Below are 16,747 nucleotides of genomic sequence, written 5' to 3' on the forward strand. Positions count from 1 at the left end.
GATTTAATAACTTTGGAATTTCAGTTTTACAAGATGATGGTGATATTGTATAACATAAATGCATTTAATACAGAACTGTATATTTAAAAATTATCAAGGTGGTAAATTTTATTTTATATATGTATTTTACCGAAATAAAAATAATTGGAGGCCAGTAGGTCTTAGTAGATACAGGTGTTTGTAACCAACCCTGACAACCTGAGTGTGATCTCTAAGACCCACATGGCAGAAGGAGAGAATTACTTCCAAGTTATTCTCTGACCTTCAAGTACATGCACACACACACACACACACACACACACACACACCATCAATAAACAAACATAAAAATCAGACAAAACCTAAAGACTCATGCTGGGAGTGTAGCTCTATTGGTAGTGATTACCAAACATGTACAAAACCCTGGTTTTGATCTCTACCTAACCTAAGCTTGATGGCGCACAGCTGTAATCTCAGGACTTAGCTGGGGAGGCCAGAGAATCAGAAGTTCAAACTCATTCTCAGCTACATAGAGTTTGAAGCAGGATTGACCTACATAAAGACCTGTGTTAAAAAAGAATTTTTTAAAATCTGCTTTGTTTAATTGGTGTTGTATAGGTTAGAGTGTGATATGGTGGCTTCATCCTATAGTCTTTATAGTCTATTTCCACATTCCAGCTGTAGTTTCTGTCTTGGCTTTGCTCTCTGGTAGACTCATTTCATGTGGCCGAAGAAGGGCCTCTAGCCACCGTGGTCTGAGCTTCTGAAGTATGCTGATTGGGCTCCATTAACCCATATAGGCAGCTACTTGTGAGCTCCTGGTTGCTCTGACCAGTTTTAACAGCTTTCCCTTGAGGGGGTGTGTTGCCTTCTGGGCAGAAAGGAAGAGAAACAGGTGATAAGCAGATAGTTTGCTGCCAGAAAAACTGTTAGAATACTGGAGGCAACTTCTAGAACTGAAGCCGGAAGTGCCAGGAAGTGGAAGATGTGGCAGAGTGTTTCTCCAGGCAGAAGGTGTTCTCTGTATTTGGATTTCTATGTGCATTTTATGTACATATCTTAGAGTAAAAGGTAGTTACTGTCCTTAGCCTTCGTTCAACAGGACACCTGTCGATATACTGGGCTCTGATGTACTGGGTTGAGACAAGCAGATGTGCTTTGTGCCTTTGTAGAGCTTCAGTCAGTGGGGAGGGTGACACACCAGTACAAAACCATTGTCCCAGGAAGCTCATTGATAAAAACATTTCTGAGGGTGCTGGTAAGCTCACCTGAAGCGGTCAACAGAACCAACCTTTGGAGTTCGAAGAACAAACTAGAGAAATGAAGTTGAAAACAGTAGAGAGGAAAGCAAGCTGCCTAGGTGAGCCAGAGAGAAAAGCATTATGTGGACTGCCTCCCTTATATGCTGGCACACTTGCAGTAACGTGCATTTGATAATGAATGTTAGTTTCAAACTATATTTCTTCCTAATATTGATTTTTTTAAGGTATTGTTTGTTATCTAAAATTTTATGTCTTAATTTGTTGCGTGTGTATGAGAGAGAGAGACAGAGAGACAGAAAGGTCATGCACATGCCAGGGTGGGCAACTCCTCAGGAATCTGTTCTCTCTTTCCACCTTGTTTTGAGGCAGACTCTTCTGTTTCTGTGATTACACTGCCAACGAGAGCTTTTCACCAATCCTCCTGTCTCTGGCTTCCATCTTCTTATACGAATTAAATGCCCAGCCCCACATCTGACATTTTACATGCATGGATTTGGGGGATCAGGCTTGTACAGTGAGTGTTTTTACCACTAAGCCATCTCTCTGGGCCTTAAAGATCTTTTGATTTATGCTTCATTGAACACTAGCAAATTGGAAGTCAAGGAAGTATGCCTGTTTGTGAATAGTTGTTTTTTTGTTTGTTGGTCACTTTACTATTTTCCACTGATTGGTTTGGATCTGATACCAGAAAGGCTTTCTCTCACCTTCTTTGGATGGCAGATATCTATGGTGCATGTGGTTTGTCAGCTTACTCTCCAGTTGCTCTCCAGTTGCTCTAGCTTCTCTTGATTCCTTTTTCAGAAACCTCAAGGAGGAAAAAACTCAAGGGCATAATTTTACTGTGTCAGTGTTGTCCAGAAAAACTTGCAGTGAAATTGGCATGCAAAGTGTCTGCACCAGCACAGTGACCTTTAGCTGCCATGTGACTGGGTAGTTAAAATGCAGATAACATATATCTTAGGTACTTTGTGATTTTGTTTAACTTTAACTTAAATGGCTTCATATGGTCAGTGGTTCCACTTTTGATTCAACATGCATACATCCTTCTGGTTAGACATACAGGCTTTGCCCTAGTGCTGATAGGTTTTAAATAAATGTCTATTTCTTATTTAGTATGACTCTAGGTGGCAGAACTACTGTTAGGGTATTTGCTTGGTCTCATGATTGGGTTGAAGTAAATCAGCTATATGTTTATAAAGATAAATTTAGGTCTCTTGACAACTATCCTGTTTGCTCGTGTAGCCCCTTGTGCTTCTTTCTGCTGGCTGTGGCTCAATTCTTTGTTCTCCCAACTGTGGCCTGAATCCTTTCCCCTGGGTTGGCCGGCTCTTTCTGGCCACCTGTGTCTCGGTTTCCATGGCAGCTCTTTGGGGGCTCCTAAAGAATATGGCAATCAGCAGAGGTGCAAAGGTGGGCTGACCTACTAAGTAAGTATGTCTGTTTTTGCTTAGAGAAGTTAGAGTTTGGGGCTGGGGAAAAGCCTTAATCACAGAAGTGCTTGCAGTGCAAAGTATGGGGCCTGAGTTTGGATTCCCAGCACCTGTGTAAAAAGCCAGGCACAGCTTCTATACTCGTAGCAGACAACTTGAGATATCAAAATCCATAGCACTCCTTGTCAGTCAGTCTATCTAATCAGTGAGCTTCAGCTCCAGGTTCAGTGCGAGAGACCTTGTCTCAAAACATAAGATAAAGAAGTAATATTGACCCTATATCAACCTTTAACTTCAACACATATATACCCAGATATATACATGCATCGACACGCACATATGAGCATATGCACACACAAAGTCACAATTTTCTAAGTGCCAAGTGCTGTAAAAGTATGAAAAAGAACAATAAATAGTGCTTGGTCACCTGGTACTAGACCAGGCTAAACAGTAGGGGCATTCCCCATAATCTGTTTTTCTTATTTTTGTTTGGTTCTAGGAATGTTCCGGAGAATCACAGCAGCTGCCACTAGACTCTTCACCAGTGATGGCTGTGAGGGCAGTTTCTATACTCTAGATAGCCTGAATGCACGGGTGCGATCCATGGTGCCCACACACCCAGCCCTGGTACTGCTCTGGTGTCAGATCCTGCTGCTCATCAACCACACTGACCACCGATGGTGGGCAGAGGTGCAGCAGACACCCAAGTAGGTGCACAGCTTCCCAGGGCCAGGCACCAGCCGTATTTGGCCTGAGGCTTAGCTACATTCTTCTTTTCTATTCTTTATAAAGCTTTGTAAGATTCAGGCTGCATATTAATCTTTCTTTCATGGGTACTGTTTTGTAGGGAAATGTGGTCTGGCTGCAGGCATTCAAACTAAACTTTTTCACTGTGATTTTTTTTGACAAGCTCTTTGACACTGTTCCATCGTTTGGGCTATGCTTGTCAGGCTCTCTCCCTCCTGCTACGTCCTGTGGCTTTCATTGGTTCTACAGCCAGACATGTTGCAATGTCTTAACTTTGTTATGATTAAATGTGTTCTGAGTATTCTTAGATAATGAAGTAATTATTTAGCAAATTTCAAAACTGATTGGAAGTATTTTATTAATTTATTTTATTATTCAGATAGACTGTTTCTGGTTGTGGGTGGCCCTCTTTTTTGCAAAGAATTTTATAGGCTTAAACCTCAGTGCTCAGGTACTAACTCACTGACTTACTCAGTCAGATATCTGAGCATGTTTGGAAGTAAGAGCTGTGAGCCCTGATGAGTCAGTCAGTCCTCAGTGTGGTTAATAAACCCTTGTGGGGAAATTTTTCTTAAGGAAAAGTATAGGTGAGCTTAGCTCCTCAGCTTGGTGCAGGAAGACCAGGGCCTCCCATCCAGACCAAACTTTTACATCCTCTGTGGTGCATTTATTGCCCATCTGCTACATGTTTTTTATAATGGCATCTGCAAAAAAAAAAAAAAAAAAAATAGAAATGCTACTTTCTGCCCTGACATGTGATCACTTGGGGAGGTACCCCAACATCATTTGAAATGCTTATAGGATCTCTTAGGCCCGCCACATTAACTGATCATTAAAAGAGCTAGTGGACAGGAAGCCAGTTATGTGGCTCTCTAATTCTTATATGTACATGTAAATCAGCCTTGAAGCTGCTTAAAACATTTCAGTCCAGGAAGCTCTATAGGGGCTAGGAATTTACATATATTCCAAGCCCCTGCTGCTGCCAGTGCTGTTGTTCCACAGATGCTCTGAGCACAGGGTTGTCTTGGCACTACTAGTGTTCCTTCCTTTCTCTTTCTTTTCTGTTTTTCCTGTTTTTTTTTTTTTTTAATTTTTTATAAAAATGTTTTTAATTGAAATAGAATCACATCACTTCTCTGATTTCAACTACCCACCAAAGCCTCCCCTATACCCCTTTCTCACATTGATAGCCTTTTCTTCTTTTATTATATTTGTTAAATAAACGTGTGTGTGTGTGTGTGTGTACAAGTATATATAAATTAAACTTGCTGTGTCTAATTTTGTTACTTGTGTTTATATGGATTCAGGGTTGGCTACTCTGCATTAGACAACCAATAAGCAGGCTCATCCCTGGGAGAGGCTAATTCTTCTTTCCAAAAGTTATTAGCTTTCTATAATTTTTTGTCTAGGGATTATATCTATGAAAATTTCACCCATCCATATTAATATATCCAGGGATACTGCCTTTATTGTGGTCTTGTTTATGTATCCATTTCTCTCCTAGACTGCTTGACAGTAGACTTTCTGGTATTCTAGCCCTTACAGTCTTTCTGCCTCCTATTTCATGATGTTCCCTGAGCCACAGATGCAGGAGCTGTGATGTAGATGTATCCATTGGGCTAGCCTCCTACATGCAGTCCATTGATCTTTACATTTTGTCCAGTTTTGGTTTTCTATGATTGTCTCCATTTGCAATAAAGAGAAGTTTCTTTGATAAGGGTAGTAGCTGCAAATTGAAGCTCAGAGCTGGGTATGGTGGAGTATATCTTTAATCTCAGCCTTCAGGAGGCAGAAGCAGGTGGACCTCAGTGAATTCAAGGCCAGCCTGATCTACATACCAAGTTTCAGGCCTGCCAGGGATACACAGTGTGAACTTGACTCAAACAAACAAATAAACAAAACCTGGCAGCTCTAACCTTGGCAAGGTGGCTTAGTGCATAAAGGTACTTACTGCTAAGCCTGAGTCTTGAGTTCTAACCCTAAGACCCACACAGTAGAAAGAGAATCGATTCCCATATGTTGTTGTCTGACATCCACAGGCACACTGGTGTTCAAGTACACAAATAATTTGTTTAAAGGCTACAATGGGCATGCTATTTGGAATTGCAGCTTTAAATAGTGGGTTTTGCCCTTTAGTCAAGCACTGTAGTCATCTGGCTGCTAAACTCTCTTGTGTCCTTTAATGTTTTCTAGGAACAGAAGTCTGAGGTGCATAAACACACACCACCAGTCTGATGTAGCAATATCTGGAATGATTTGTGGGTTTGAGAAGGAAAATCAAGCATAGCCTTGTTCAATATTGTGTGTCTTAAATCTGCTAATATCCCAGACATCTCCTCATTGCATCTTCACACCTTGTAGGAGACACAGTCTGTCCTGCACGAAGTCACTTAACCCCCAGATGTCTGGTGAAGAGGAGGATTCTGGCTCAGCAGCTCAGCTTGGAATGTGCAATAGAGAAATAGTGCGAAGAGGGGCCCTTATTCTCTTCTGTGATTATGTCGTAAGTGTGATAAATGCCCACGAGGGCTCTTATGGTAGAGGGTGGCATAGATACTGCTTGTATGTACCTGCTAGGCAACCAGATTGTTTATTGTCCCACAGATATATCAAAGCTGAGGAGAGGTAGCAATGTTTACTCTCGAGTTTAATTAGAGCAGTCTGGGTTCATCCTTGTCTAAATTTCTAAGTTGATCTTCAAAAGCTTTCACTCAGACACCACTGGTTTATCACCTTCCCAGGAACTCGGTGCCTGGCACATAGCTGGGCAATTCTTGTCATTCTGTGTAGACCAGGCTGACTTGAAACTCACAGTGGAGATCTGGCTGGTCTCAAACTCACAGAAGTTCCCCCTCGTGGCTCCTGACTGCTGGGATTAAAAATGTGTGCCACCATTCCCAATAAACTCTAAAAGCTAAGTTTGGAGTAATTTTCTCCAGTTATTTTGTAAGTAAGACATTAAGTGTTCATCATTGGATTTTTTAAAAAATATTATCTATTTATTTTTATTTATATGAGTACACCATAGCTGTCTTCAGACACACCAGAAGAGGGCATCAGATCCCATTACAGATGGTTGTGAGCCACCATGTGGTTGCTGGGAATTGAACTCAGGACCTTTGGAAGAACAGTCAGTGCTCTTAACCACTGAGCCATCTCTCCAGCCCCCATCATTGGATTTTTAACTAGAAAACTAGCATCACCTGTTTGATTTATTAAAACAAGTCTGCTATAATCGTATTAGTCTAAGTTACAGTTACATTTTAATCTGAATTTGATGCTTTATTTTTTCTTTTCTTTTTTTTTCTTTTTAACAAACTTGGTATCCCATATACATTGGTATCATGGAACATAATGGTTTTAAAAGTCTGACACAAAGAAAAAAGTAGACTTGAGCCAGCTGTGAGCAGAGACAATCTTATGTTATTAGCTTTTCTAATGTTCATTGTCTGTTTTTGAGCCAGGGTACACTGTACAGAGCAGGCTACATGTTCATAATCCTCCCACCGCAGCCTCCTGAGTGCTGGGACTGTATGTGTATGCCACAGTGCACAGCTTAATCATTCTTTGCTTGCTATTTCCAATATTGAAATAGTTTTTATTTTGTTCCATTTTTGAGAAATGTGGTATAGTAGTGTTTTTCACAATAGCATAAGAGTAATTTTATAATTTAATACTATCAAATGGTTGCAACTGAAAAATATTATTCTTAACCATTGTCAAGGATTTGGTCAGGTTCTGGCTTCTGTCTAGGATTATGAATTAATTCTACATATGGAAAGGCTACATATTTCGCTTGTTTGGTCAGTTTTTGTTTTTTCAAGATAGGGTTTCTCTTTGTAGCCTTGGCTGTCTTAGATCTCACTCTGTAGATCAGACTACCCTCATACCCTGGAGTTTATAGAGATCTGCCTGCCTCTGCCTCCCAAGTGCTGGGATTACATCACCACCTCCCAGCAGGTTACATGTATTTTTAACTGTGGTGGTTATTTATTTTCTTTAAAAAAAAAAAAATTTAAGTGACATTTTCCCATGTATTGGGCAGCTGTGTTCTTTGATTCAGGAACTCTATCAAATCTGTAGCATTTAGTGTCTGTTTTCTCCACTAAGCATTGCAGACAGAGTAAGTAGAGCAGCCCATGCTAGGCTGGCCTGCAACCTGGTGGCAAGTTCTATTCCAACAGGGGCTGCCTTTTGTTTCCATGCATGCAAACTCCAGGCCAGTCACTATGAAGGGGGGCTATACCAGACTGCTCACCTTGCCCCTGTAGGCGGCTACCTCTTGACTTGTCCAAGGAGCCAATTCTCTGATGTTGAGGCATTTGCTAGTGTCTCTAGGAGCTAGACGTTGCCCTTAGTTCTTGGCTTTCTGTGGCCTCTGCCACATGTGATCAGAGGTGTGAGGCTCTATAACTAAGTTTCCTTCTCCTTTCTCTCATTTACTTATATTTAGACACTTGTCCTCACCAAGGCAAAATTTGTATTTGGAGTGTGTTTTTTCTTACACTTTATAGCCTTCTTGTCTACTTGAAATATATCTTTTATTATATCTTTTCTAGTGTCAGAATCTCCATGACTCAGAACACTTAACATGGCTCATTGTGAATCACGTTCAAGATCTGATCAGCTTGTCCCATGAGCCTCCAGTACAAGATTTTATTAGTGCCATTCATCGTAATTCTGCAGCTAGTGGCCTTTTTATCCAGGCAATTCAGTCTCGCTGTGAAAATCTTTCAACTGTAAGTCTTTAGCCTGCCAGTTTGCTTTCTCCAACTTAACAAATGGAGTACTGGGATTTTGTCAGTGCAAGTTACCAGTCTGAGGAATAATAAATTTTGTTCCTTCTCAATATTAGCCAACCACTCTGAAGAAAACACTTCAGTGCTTAGAAGGCATCCATCTCAGCCAGTCTGGTGCTGTGCTCACACTATATGTGGACAGGCTCCTGGGCACCCCCTTCCGTGCGCTGGCTCGCATGGTCGACACCCTGGCCTGTCGCCGGGTAGAAATGCTTTTGGCTGCAAATTTACAGGTACTGAAAATGATGATTTATATCAAAACTTAGAAAGTCAATCAAAACATTTGGTCTATTGACCTGGTCTTGATTGGCCATTGATAAAGAGCATGTATGCCACGTGTGTTATTTGTGTGTCTGACCAATGGCTCTTAGATATACTGTGCATGATAGTTTATCCTTTTTAAGTGGGTGTGAGGTTGTATATCACAAAAACCCTGATGTGTTCTTGTCTGTGTAGAGCAGCATGACCCAGTTGCCAGAGGAGGAGCTGAACAGAATACAGGAACACCTCCAGAACAGTGGGCTTGCACAAAGGTAAGGCTGCAGCATGGGGTACTGGCATTTGGGCAACCAGAGTATTAACACATAGATATGTACAGGAACAAATAGGTAGACAAAGGAATTAGTGTACACTAAGTTTACTGCAACAGGGCCACAGTAGAAAAGGATGTCTAAATGTCAGATGAAAGTCACACTTTAGTAGACATGAAGGAATCACACTCAAATACCTGTTGCACACACGAGGGACTCCTGAACTTTCTGACTGTTGAAGGAATATGAAGTGTGTTTGTTGCCTCTGCTCCTGGACCCTTAATGAAAGGGAATAAGGCTAGAACCTAATTGCTAGATTAGAGGGAATAAATATGAGAGCACTACCTGACTCTTGGTATGTGCACATTATATTTGTGTCTTGTTAAGTGACATCTCTTCATAGCTATTCTGTTGCCTAACTGTTTGAAAGTCTTTTAGAAGCCTGTATTAGAAACATTTCTATGTGTAATATAAGTGGAGTTCCTTAACTACAAGATAAATTAAGAAAAGCTTTCACCTTTGTTCCATTGCTGATGGGGGTAGGAAACATCAGAGAGGGTGATTCTCTCATAACTTTAATCTTCAGAGGATTTTTTGATGGTGTTTCATAATGGGACAGGACATAGTCTGGTTGATTTTTTTTTTTTTTCAATCTGCAGAGTCACACAATGTTGTCATTTGACATATGAAATATCACATTGGCTTTGTATAGTAAGAGAGTAAATTGTCATTGTGTTTGACCGTAGATGTAGTCGTAGACCAAGATGCGGAAGATTATGACATCATAAACACTTTAGGCCAGATGAAATGATTTTCTGTGAGGTGACCATTCCTAATGAAATGAATTGTGTCTGTAGAATAGCTTTGTTAGCTGTTATGTAGTGCATTGCCTAATGGAATGTTGAGCATAAATGAAACTTCTGGAAAATATCAGTGAGGTATAAGTTGTGGTGATTTAAGTAACTGGGGCCTAAGTGTGTGTCATGACTTTAGAATGTTGAAGGGAAAGTCCAAAACATGTTGCATCTTGTTTTAAGAAGCTCCTTCTGCTCATTGGTATTACATGTTTCTAGAACTCATCTGCAAAAATTGAGATTTCAAACTAAAGAATAAACTACTCTGGTTTTGTTTGTATTTCAGACACCAAAGGCTCTATTCACTGCTGGACAGATTCCGACTCTCTACTGTGCAGGACTCACTTAGCCCTTTGCCCCCAGTCACTTCCCACCCACTAGATGGGGATGGGCACACATCTCTGGAAACAGTGAGTCCAGACAAAGTAAGTGTCCATTATGACTAAGTGTGGTAGCCGGGGACCCTGTGGAGACAGTGACAGTCTCTGTCTACAATGAGGATAATGGTAGCTGTCAGTACACATGGGACCTCACACTCAGCTCAGGTCATTAGCTGCCCTGCTTGGGATTAGAGTGCAGTGTGGAGGCCATGAGATCCTAATGAGAACAGGAGTACTGATGTGAAACGGTTGTGGAAGAGTGTGGGGTCAAGTCAGGCGACTAGTCGGCAAGTCAGGAAAAGTTGGTTGTGGTCCAGGGCCTAGGACTGCAGACATTGCTCAGTACGTGCTGACAAACTTGGCCTGCCTTCCCCCTCTGAACCTTTTACCTCCGATAAATTGACACACCTACGGTCACCAGGTATAATGTATTGTCATCTGTACCTTTCCTCATTCACACTTGAGAGTTAGAGACTGTTAGGGCCTTTGCATTATAGACAAGGAGATGAGATTTTAGAAGCCTGTGGTCCATGATAGAAAACACACATTTGCCCCAGGCTCACTCTCCAGCACTGTGTGAGGCATTTCTTTGGCTTTCGCTGCTGGAGAAGATGAGGGAGGCAGACACTCCAGTAGAATATAGATGGTGCATCATCTAAGGTGCAGGTAGAGCAAAAGTTGTGAACACTGAGAACTTGGCTGAGTTTGCAAGGACTGCTGGATGTTCCACAGGTAGAAAAGAAGAAGAGGACATTCAGGCACAGAACAGCAGAGGAAAGACTAGCTGTCTAGAGAGTGTAAGCCCAGGGTGTGTCTGATGTCTGTACAGCCAGCCATCGGTGCTACCATCTCAGCCCGGAGGAGAAGCCAAAGTACTTACCCAGTCCCATTTAATTTTCTTTGCTTCTCAGGACTGGTACCTCCAGCTTGTCAGATCCCAGTGTTGGACCAGATCAGATTCTGCACTGCTGGAAGGTGCAGAGCTGGTGAATCGTATTCCTCCTGAAGATATGAATGACTTCATGATGAACTCGGTAGGCAACAATCTATTGAGACCAGGGAATCCTCAGCTCTGCTTGTCAGAAAGAGTTAGCTTTGTGTCTTAGTTAGAGTTTCTGTTGCTGTGATGAAACACCATGACCAAAAAGCAAGTTAGGGAAGAAAGGGCTTATTTGGCTTAACACCATCATTGAAGGAAGGCAGGCTAGGAACTTAACAGGGCCAGAACCTAGAGGCAGGAGCTCATGCAGAGGCTATAGAGGGGTACTGCTTACTGGCTTGTTCATTCTCCATGATTGGTCAGCCTACTTTCTTATAGAATCAGAACCACCAGCCCAGGGATGACACCACCACGGATGGCTGGGTCCTCTGCCATCAATCACTAATTAAGAAAATGCCCACAGGCTTTTGGTGGCATTTTCTTATCTGAGGTTTCCTCCTCTTAGATGATTTTAGCTTGTGCCAAGTTGATAAAACTAACCAGCACAGTTTGTCTCATCTCTGTGTGATTAGTATATGGGAAGCCTGATTCCAGGCAAGGGACATCATTAGACAAAGCACATCTAACAAGCAATGGTCTGTGAGAGCTGGCACATGAGATGTGAATAGGACACTGTTTCAAACAAACTAGAATCCTAAAAGAAGTTGTTTTAACTTGATCTTCCATGCATTTAAAGAAAATGGGTGGCCATAGGCTATAGTCAGTCGGTCATTCATTTCCTGACGACAAGAAAGTATTGTGTGTTCATTCTCTTCTGGAAACTGATCTCTAGTAGCCCCCTATATTAATTACTTTCCTCGTTGCTGTGATAAAACACTGACAAAAAGCAGTTTAGAGGAGGAAGGGTTTGTTTTGGCTTACAGTTCAAGGGTACAGTCCTTCACGGAAGGGGCATCATCACAGTAAGCTTGAGCTGTCTGGTCACACTGTGCCCGTAATCAGAAAGCCGAGAGAAATGACTGCTGGTGCTGAGCTTCCTTTGTCCTTTGTGCTCAGTCCAGGATCCCTGCCCACAATTCAAGTGGGTCTTTATATCAAGATAGGCACACCAAAGCCTTATTTCCTAAGTAATTCTAGATCTTGCTAAGTTGACATCAGTATTAACCATTGCACCCATCATGTAGTGACGCAGCTTGTCCCTGTAGGTAAAGAGACATTCTCTCATGTAGTGATGTGCCCCATCTTCTCTAGATATAAAGGAATTATCTCATGTAGTCAGATGCCCTGTACAGTCTAGATATAGAGGAATTTCCTCCACTTACCCATCAAATACCAAAAAGCATAATTTAGAGCTGATCCAGGCCTTGAAAGTATTCAGTTCCCCGCCCTTGTCTCCTTTGCCAAGCATCCTTAGGCCACTACCTTAGTGGGGTTCTTTGTTGCCTAGTGAAGACAAGGACCTCATTGCTCCTTGATACATGCCAAATGGGTATGGAGAAGCAGGAACTAAGCAGGTTAATAGGACTGTGTGTGTTGTTGGGAGAGGAGGATTCATACATGGGAAGATATCTAAAGTACAGGACCCAGTTTTGTTATATTTTCCAAGTCGTTAAGTGGGCTAGTAACAGCTTGCAAGTTCCAGCCATGGTCATAGAAATGTTTGATTTGGGGATACTAAATGAAATACAGTGTTTAATATTAAAGCTTATGCTCTACATGAAAAAAATTGTCATTCTCTCTTTAAATCCTTAAGTGGCTTTAAAATTTTTGACAAAACATAATAAAAACTGTCACAGGAGGCCAGGCATGGTGATACATACCCTTAATCCCAACACTTAATTCCAACACTTGGGAGTTAGAGACTTGAGGATCTATCTCTGTTTGTGGCCTTCTGGTCGACTTAGTAAGTTCCAAGCCAATTAAAAGTTACTGGCATGTGAAATGTTGATTTTTTTTTTTTTTCCCCAAGCAGATTTTTGTCTAATATAAGACCATCTTCTCTTGTTCCAGATGCTTTGTGTGCCTTCTCAGGCTGAAGCATTGCTTGGTATTTCACTGGTTTCTTAGATGGTATATTAAACTTGGTGCGCTCCTTACATCAATAAAATTTGTCATCCTAGAATTATTTCAAAGAAATATAAGATCATAAAAATTAAAAATATTACTTTAAAATTCAAATATGACAGAGACCAGAAATATTTATTAAGCATGTTAAATGGGATTGTTGATATATTTATCAATATATATAACATAGGATATACTTTTTAAAATAGAGAACAACTTAATTTTATCCGTCTTTTAACTTTATTGACAGTCTAAGATCTTTTCTAGAGTGTATTTTCCCACTTTTATTATTGTAAGTTACTTGAGACAAGCTACTTCATAAGAGAAAAAGATTGATTTTGACTGATAGTTCTGCACATACAATGTCCAAAGGTTCATCTGGTGATGACTTTACTGTCAGAGTTCTAGTGTGGTGCAGAGACTCTCCCATGGTAAAAACTAAGGAGCTTGAGTGTCTATGTCTCTAGAATAGTCTCAGAAGCATTCCTTTCAGGTCTTTGATCTGAATTATCTCAGAAACAAATGCTTATTGCATTAATTGTGTGTGTTCCAGCCTGAAGGAAAGCTTACTGTCTTTGCTGCTGTTTGTCTTGCATGTGATCTTCTGACCCAGGAGTTCAACCTAAGCCTTTTGGCTCCCTGTTTAAGCCTTGGCATGAGCGAGATTGCTAATGGCCAAAAGAGTCCCCTTTTTGAAGCAGCCCGTGGGGTGACTCTGGACCGGGTGACCAGTGTTGTTCAGCAGCTTCCTGCTGTCCATCAAGTCTTCCAGCCTTTCCTGCCTACAGAGCCCACACCCTACTGGAGCAAGTTGAATGATCTGTTTGGTAATTTAAATACAGTTCCCTTAGATGCTTATCTGTCTGGCTGTCTCTGTCACTCTGTCTCTCTTTATGGGGTGATAGGATGGCAGTTACAAGTAACACCCACAGCTAGGTTTTGCAAGAGTGCTTGGATTCCAAACTCAAGTCCTCACGCTTGTGTAGGCAGCACTTATCCACTGGCTTGTCCTCTCAGCCTCTCAAGTTATCTTAGTGGTTTAATTATTTTATTTTATTTTATTTTATTTTATTTTATTTGTATAGGAGTTTTGTCTGCATTTATGTCTTCACCACATGTGTGCAGTGCCCATGGAGCCAGAAGATGGCATTAAATCCTATGGGACTGTATTTACAGGTGGCTGTGAACACACTATGTGGCAGCTGGAGATTTAACTTAGATCCTCTGGAAGAGCAGCCCATGCTCTTAACTACTGAGCTATCTCTCTAGCCCCAAGTTGTCACAATTTTTAAAGGTATTACAGATTCAGCATAGTGCTTTTCCTCAAGCGGACATATAGTCAGGGCTGTTGATCTAAAACACTGGAAAGGTTGACAAGGATATCTGAGAAACTGCACCAAATCCTTAGCTCTAAACATCTTTCTTTGTTGCTTGACTTGGACATAGAAAGTCAGGTTCTAAGCCCTTCAGGAACAGTGGGTTAGACTCAGGGCTAACAAACCTGTCCAAACTTTATGTAACACATATGGGTGAACGTGTACAGATGTGCTCTCTTGGTCTTGGCAACCTCGAATTCACATAGTTGTGTGAAGGCTTCTGAATGGGAGGGGCCTGTGCTCACAGTCATAGTCACTCATTTCAGTCTTATGTTTCAGGTGATACCACGTCATACCAGTCTTTGACCATACTTGCCCGTGCTCTGGCACAGTACCTGGTGGTGCTCTCCAAAGTGCCTGCTCATTTGCACCTTCCTCCTGAGAAGGAGGGGGACACAGTGAAGTTTGTGGTAATGACACTTGAGGTAAGAGCTGCTCTGAAGTGATATGTCTCTGTGAGGACAGGATATATGAGTAGCACTAAGGTGAAAGTCCTTGAAAGCCAACAATATGGAGTACGATAGCACACATGTTAGCCCAGCTACTTCAGAGGCAGAGGCAGGAGAATTGTGGGTTCCTGGTCTGTGAGGATGTGCCTGAGTATATAGCTAGACTCTATTTGAATAAACAAGCAGGAAGGGAGTGTCTGTTGGCAAAATCTGACTCCCGTGATGGCACTGAGTGCCTTTCACCCACAGCACTGAGAAGCAAGGAGGTCTGTAAGACATTCCGTTATCCAACACTACAGACCTAACGTGGATCCTAAATACAACCTAGACAGCACTGCATTTTAAATCTGGCAGTGAAGCTGGACATCTCACCCAAGAACAGGCCTCTCAAAGTATATCTATACATGCACTGTAGTTTTGTTACCTTGCCGAATGCATCCTGGGAAAGAGCTTCACCTGTGCCAGAGCTGTGCTGCCAATCCTGAACTAGGGTTGACACCTTACACTAAGCAAAGAAAGTGAGTATCCTGAGGATGTGTGGTGCAAAGGCACCAGGTGAACAGGCTAAGTTAGGTAGACTTTGAGCTTGTCAGCCTAGTGGGGAAGACAGGAAAGCAAATGTATATGTAAAGTACTGGATGGCAACTCCCAGTCGCACTCTGAGCTGCTCAGGCCATGTCATGACCCTTGTTTCTGTGGGGTAAACTCTTCCCATTTCACACATGGGGAAAGAACTTGAGAGAGGTTCAGGGACTTGCTAGAAGTTACTAGTCATGAATCTTACTCCCAAACTCAGTTTTGTGACTGAGATACAAAACAAAACAAACAGATTCTATTTCTTAAAAAAACAAACAAAAATAAAACAAAACAAAACAAAAAAAACCCTCCAGTGTTACAGGAGCCCTCGAGACAAGCCCCTGGCTGGAGGCTGTGTATGTGGCTCAGATCAAGATCCTATGGGCCCCCATTTTTTTAAAAGAAAAAGACACCTAGAGTGGTTGGACATTCTGGCAGAGGGAAGGCTGGAACTTTGGGGTATAGGTGGATTAGGACCGAATGTTAAGAAAGCTAGGAATAGCTGGGCAGTGGTGGCGCAGGCCTTTAATCCCAGCACTTGGGAGGCAGAGGCAGGCGGATTTCTGAGTTCATGGCCAGCCTGGTCTACAGAGTGAGTTCCAGGACAGCCAGGGCTATACAGAGAAACCCTGTCTTGAAACACCCCCTACCCCACTACCCCCCAAAAAAGAAAGCTAGGAATGATAACCTAGAAATGTGGATCAGGGGCTATTCTTCCTCAAGGAGGTTGTCTGGTCTCCTGCCCTCTCCTTCTGTCCATGGTCTTCTGTAGCTTTTATTGGCATTGCTTCCCTAGAAGTCCCTGAGATACAGAGTCCTGGATGAACATTCTAACACAGTGTTTCCCTTTAGGCCCTGTCATGGCATTTGATTCATGAGCAGATCCCACTGAGTCTGGACCTCCAAGCCGGGCTAGACTGCTGCTGCCTGGCACTACAGGTGCCTGGCCTCTGGGGGGTACTGTCCTCCCCAGAATATGTGACTCATGCCTGCTCCCTCATCCACTGTGTACGATTCATCCTGGAAGCCAGTAAGTCTTTGTCTATGAATGCCTTTCTTGTCTTCACGTAGCTCAATATTTTTTCTTTATGTCTTGTATCTCCCAAGAACCAAGTTAGGACTTGGGGTAGAATGGATAGATTGTAGATGCTGCCTTCAGAAGGCCCATGTGTTCACCCTCAGACCTTGACATTACACTAGAACTTAACTTGAATTTGCTTTTCTAGTTATTTTGTTTAGAGTTTGGAGTTCTAGCTCTTAAAAAATACTTTTAAGTTTTATCCCTTTGATCTTTAGTCTTAGTTGACTATTTGATGTTCTTAGTCCTAGATGATTATAAGATTAATAAGATTACGTTCAAT

General features: G+C 41.9%; 1 protein-coding gene across 1 annotated transcript in view; it reads left to right on the forward strand.

Annotated features, from left to right (window-relative positions):
- The window catches only part of Htt (huntingtin), a 144,171-nt gene that overhangs the window by 100,713 nt on the left and 26,711 nt on the right, over positions 1-16,747 (forward strand). The window contains exons 41-50 of the mRNA XM_034508291.2: positions 3,171-3,378; positions 5,780-5,921; positions 7,978-8,157; positions 8,274-8,450; positions 8,674-8,750; positions 9,888-10,026; positions 10,893-11,015; positions 13,599-13,812; positions 14,641-14,786; positions 16,239-16,416. Coding sequence (XP_034364182.1) covers positions 3,171-3,378; positions 5,780-5,921; positions 7,978-8,157; positions 8,274-8,450; positions 8,674-8,750; positions 9,888-10,026; positions 10,893-11,015; positions 13,599-13,812; positions 14,641-14,786; positions 16,239-16,416 — 1,584 coding nt within the window. The remainder of the gene's footprint in view (positions 1-3,170; positions 3,379-5,779; positions 5,922-7,977; positions 8,158-8,273; positions 8,451-8,673; positions 8,751-9,887; positions 10,027-10,892; positions 11,016-13,598; positions 13,813-14,640; positions 14,787-16,238; positions 16,417-16,747) is intronic.

This window comes from Arvicanthis niloticus, chromosome 7, assembly GCF_011762505.2.
Source record: "Arvicanthis niloticus isolate mArvNil1 chromosome 7, mArvNil1.pat.X, whole genome shotgun sequence".
Lineage (NCBI taxonomy): Eukaryota > Metazoa > Chordata > Mammalia > Rodentia > Muridae > Arvicanthis > Arvicanthis niloticus.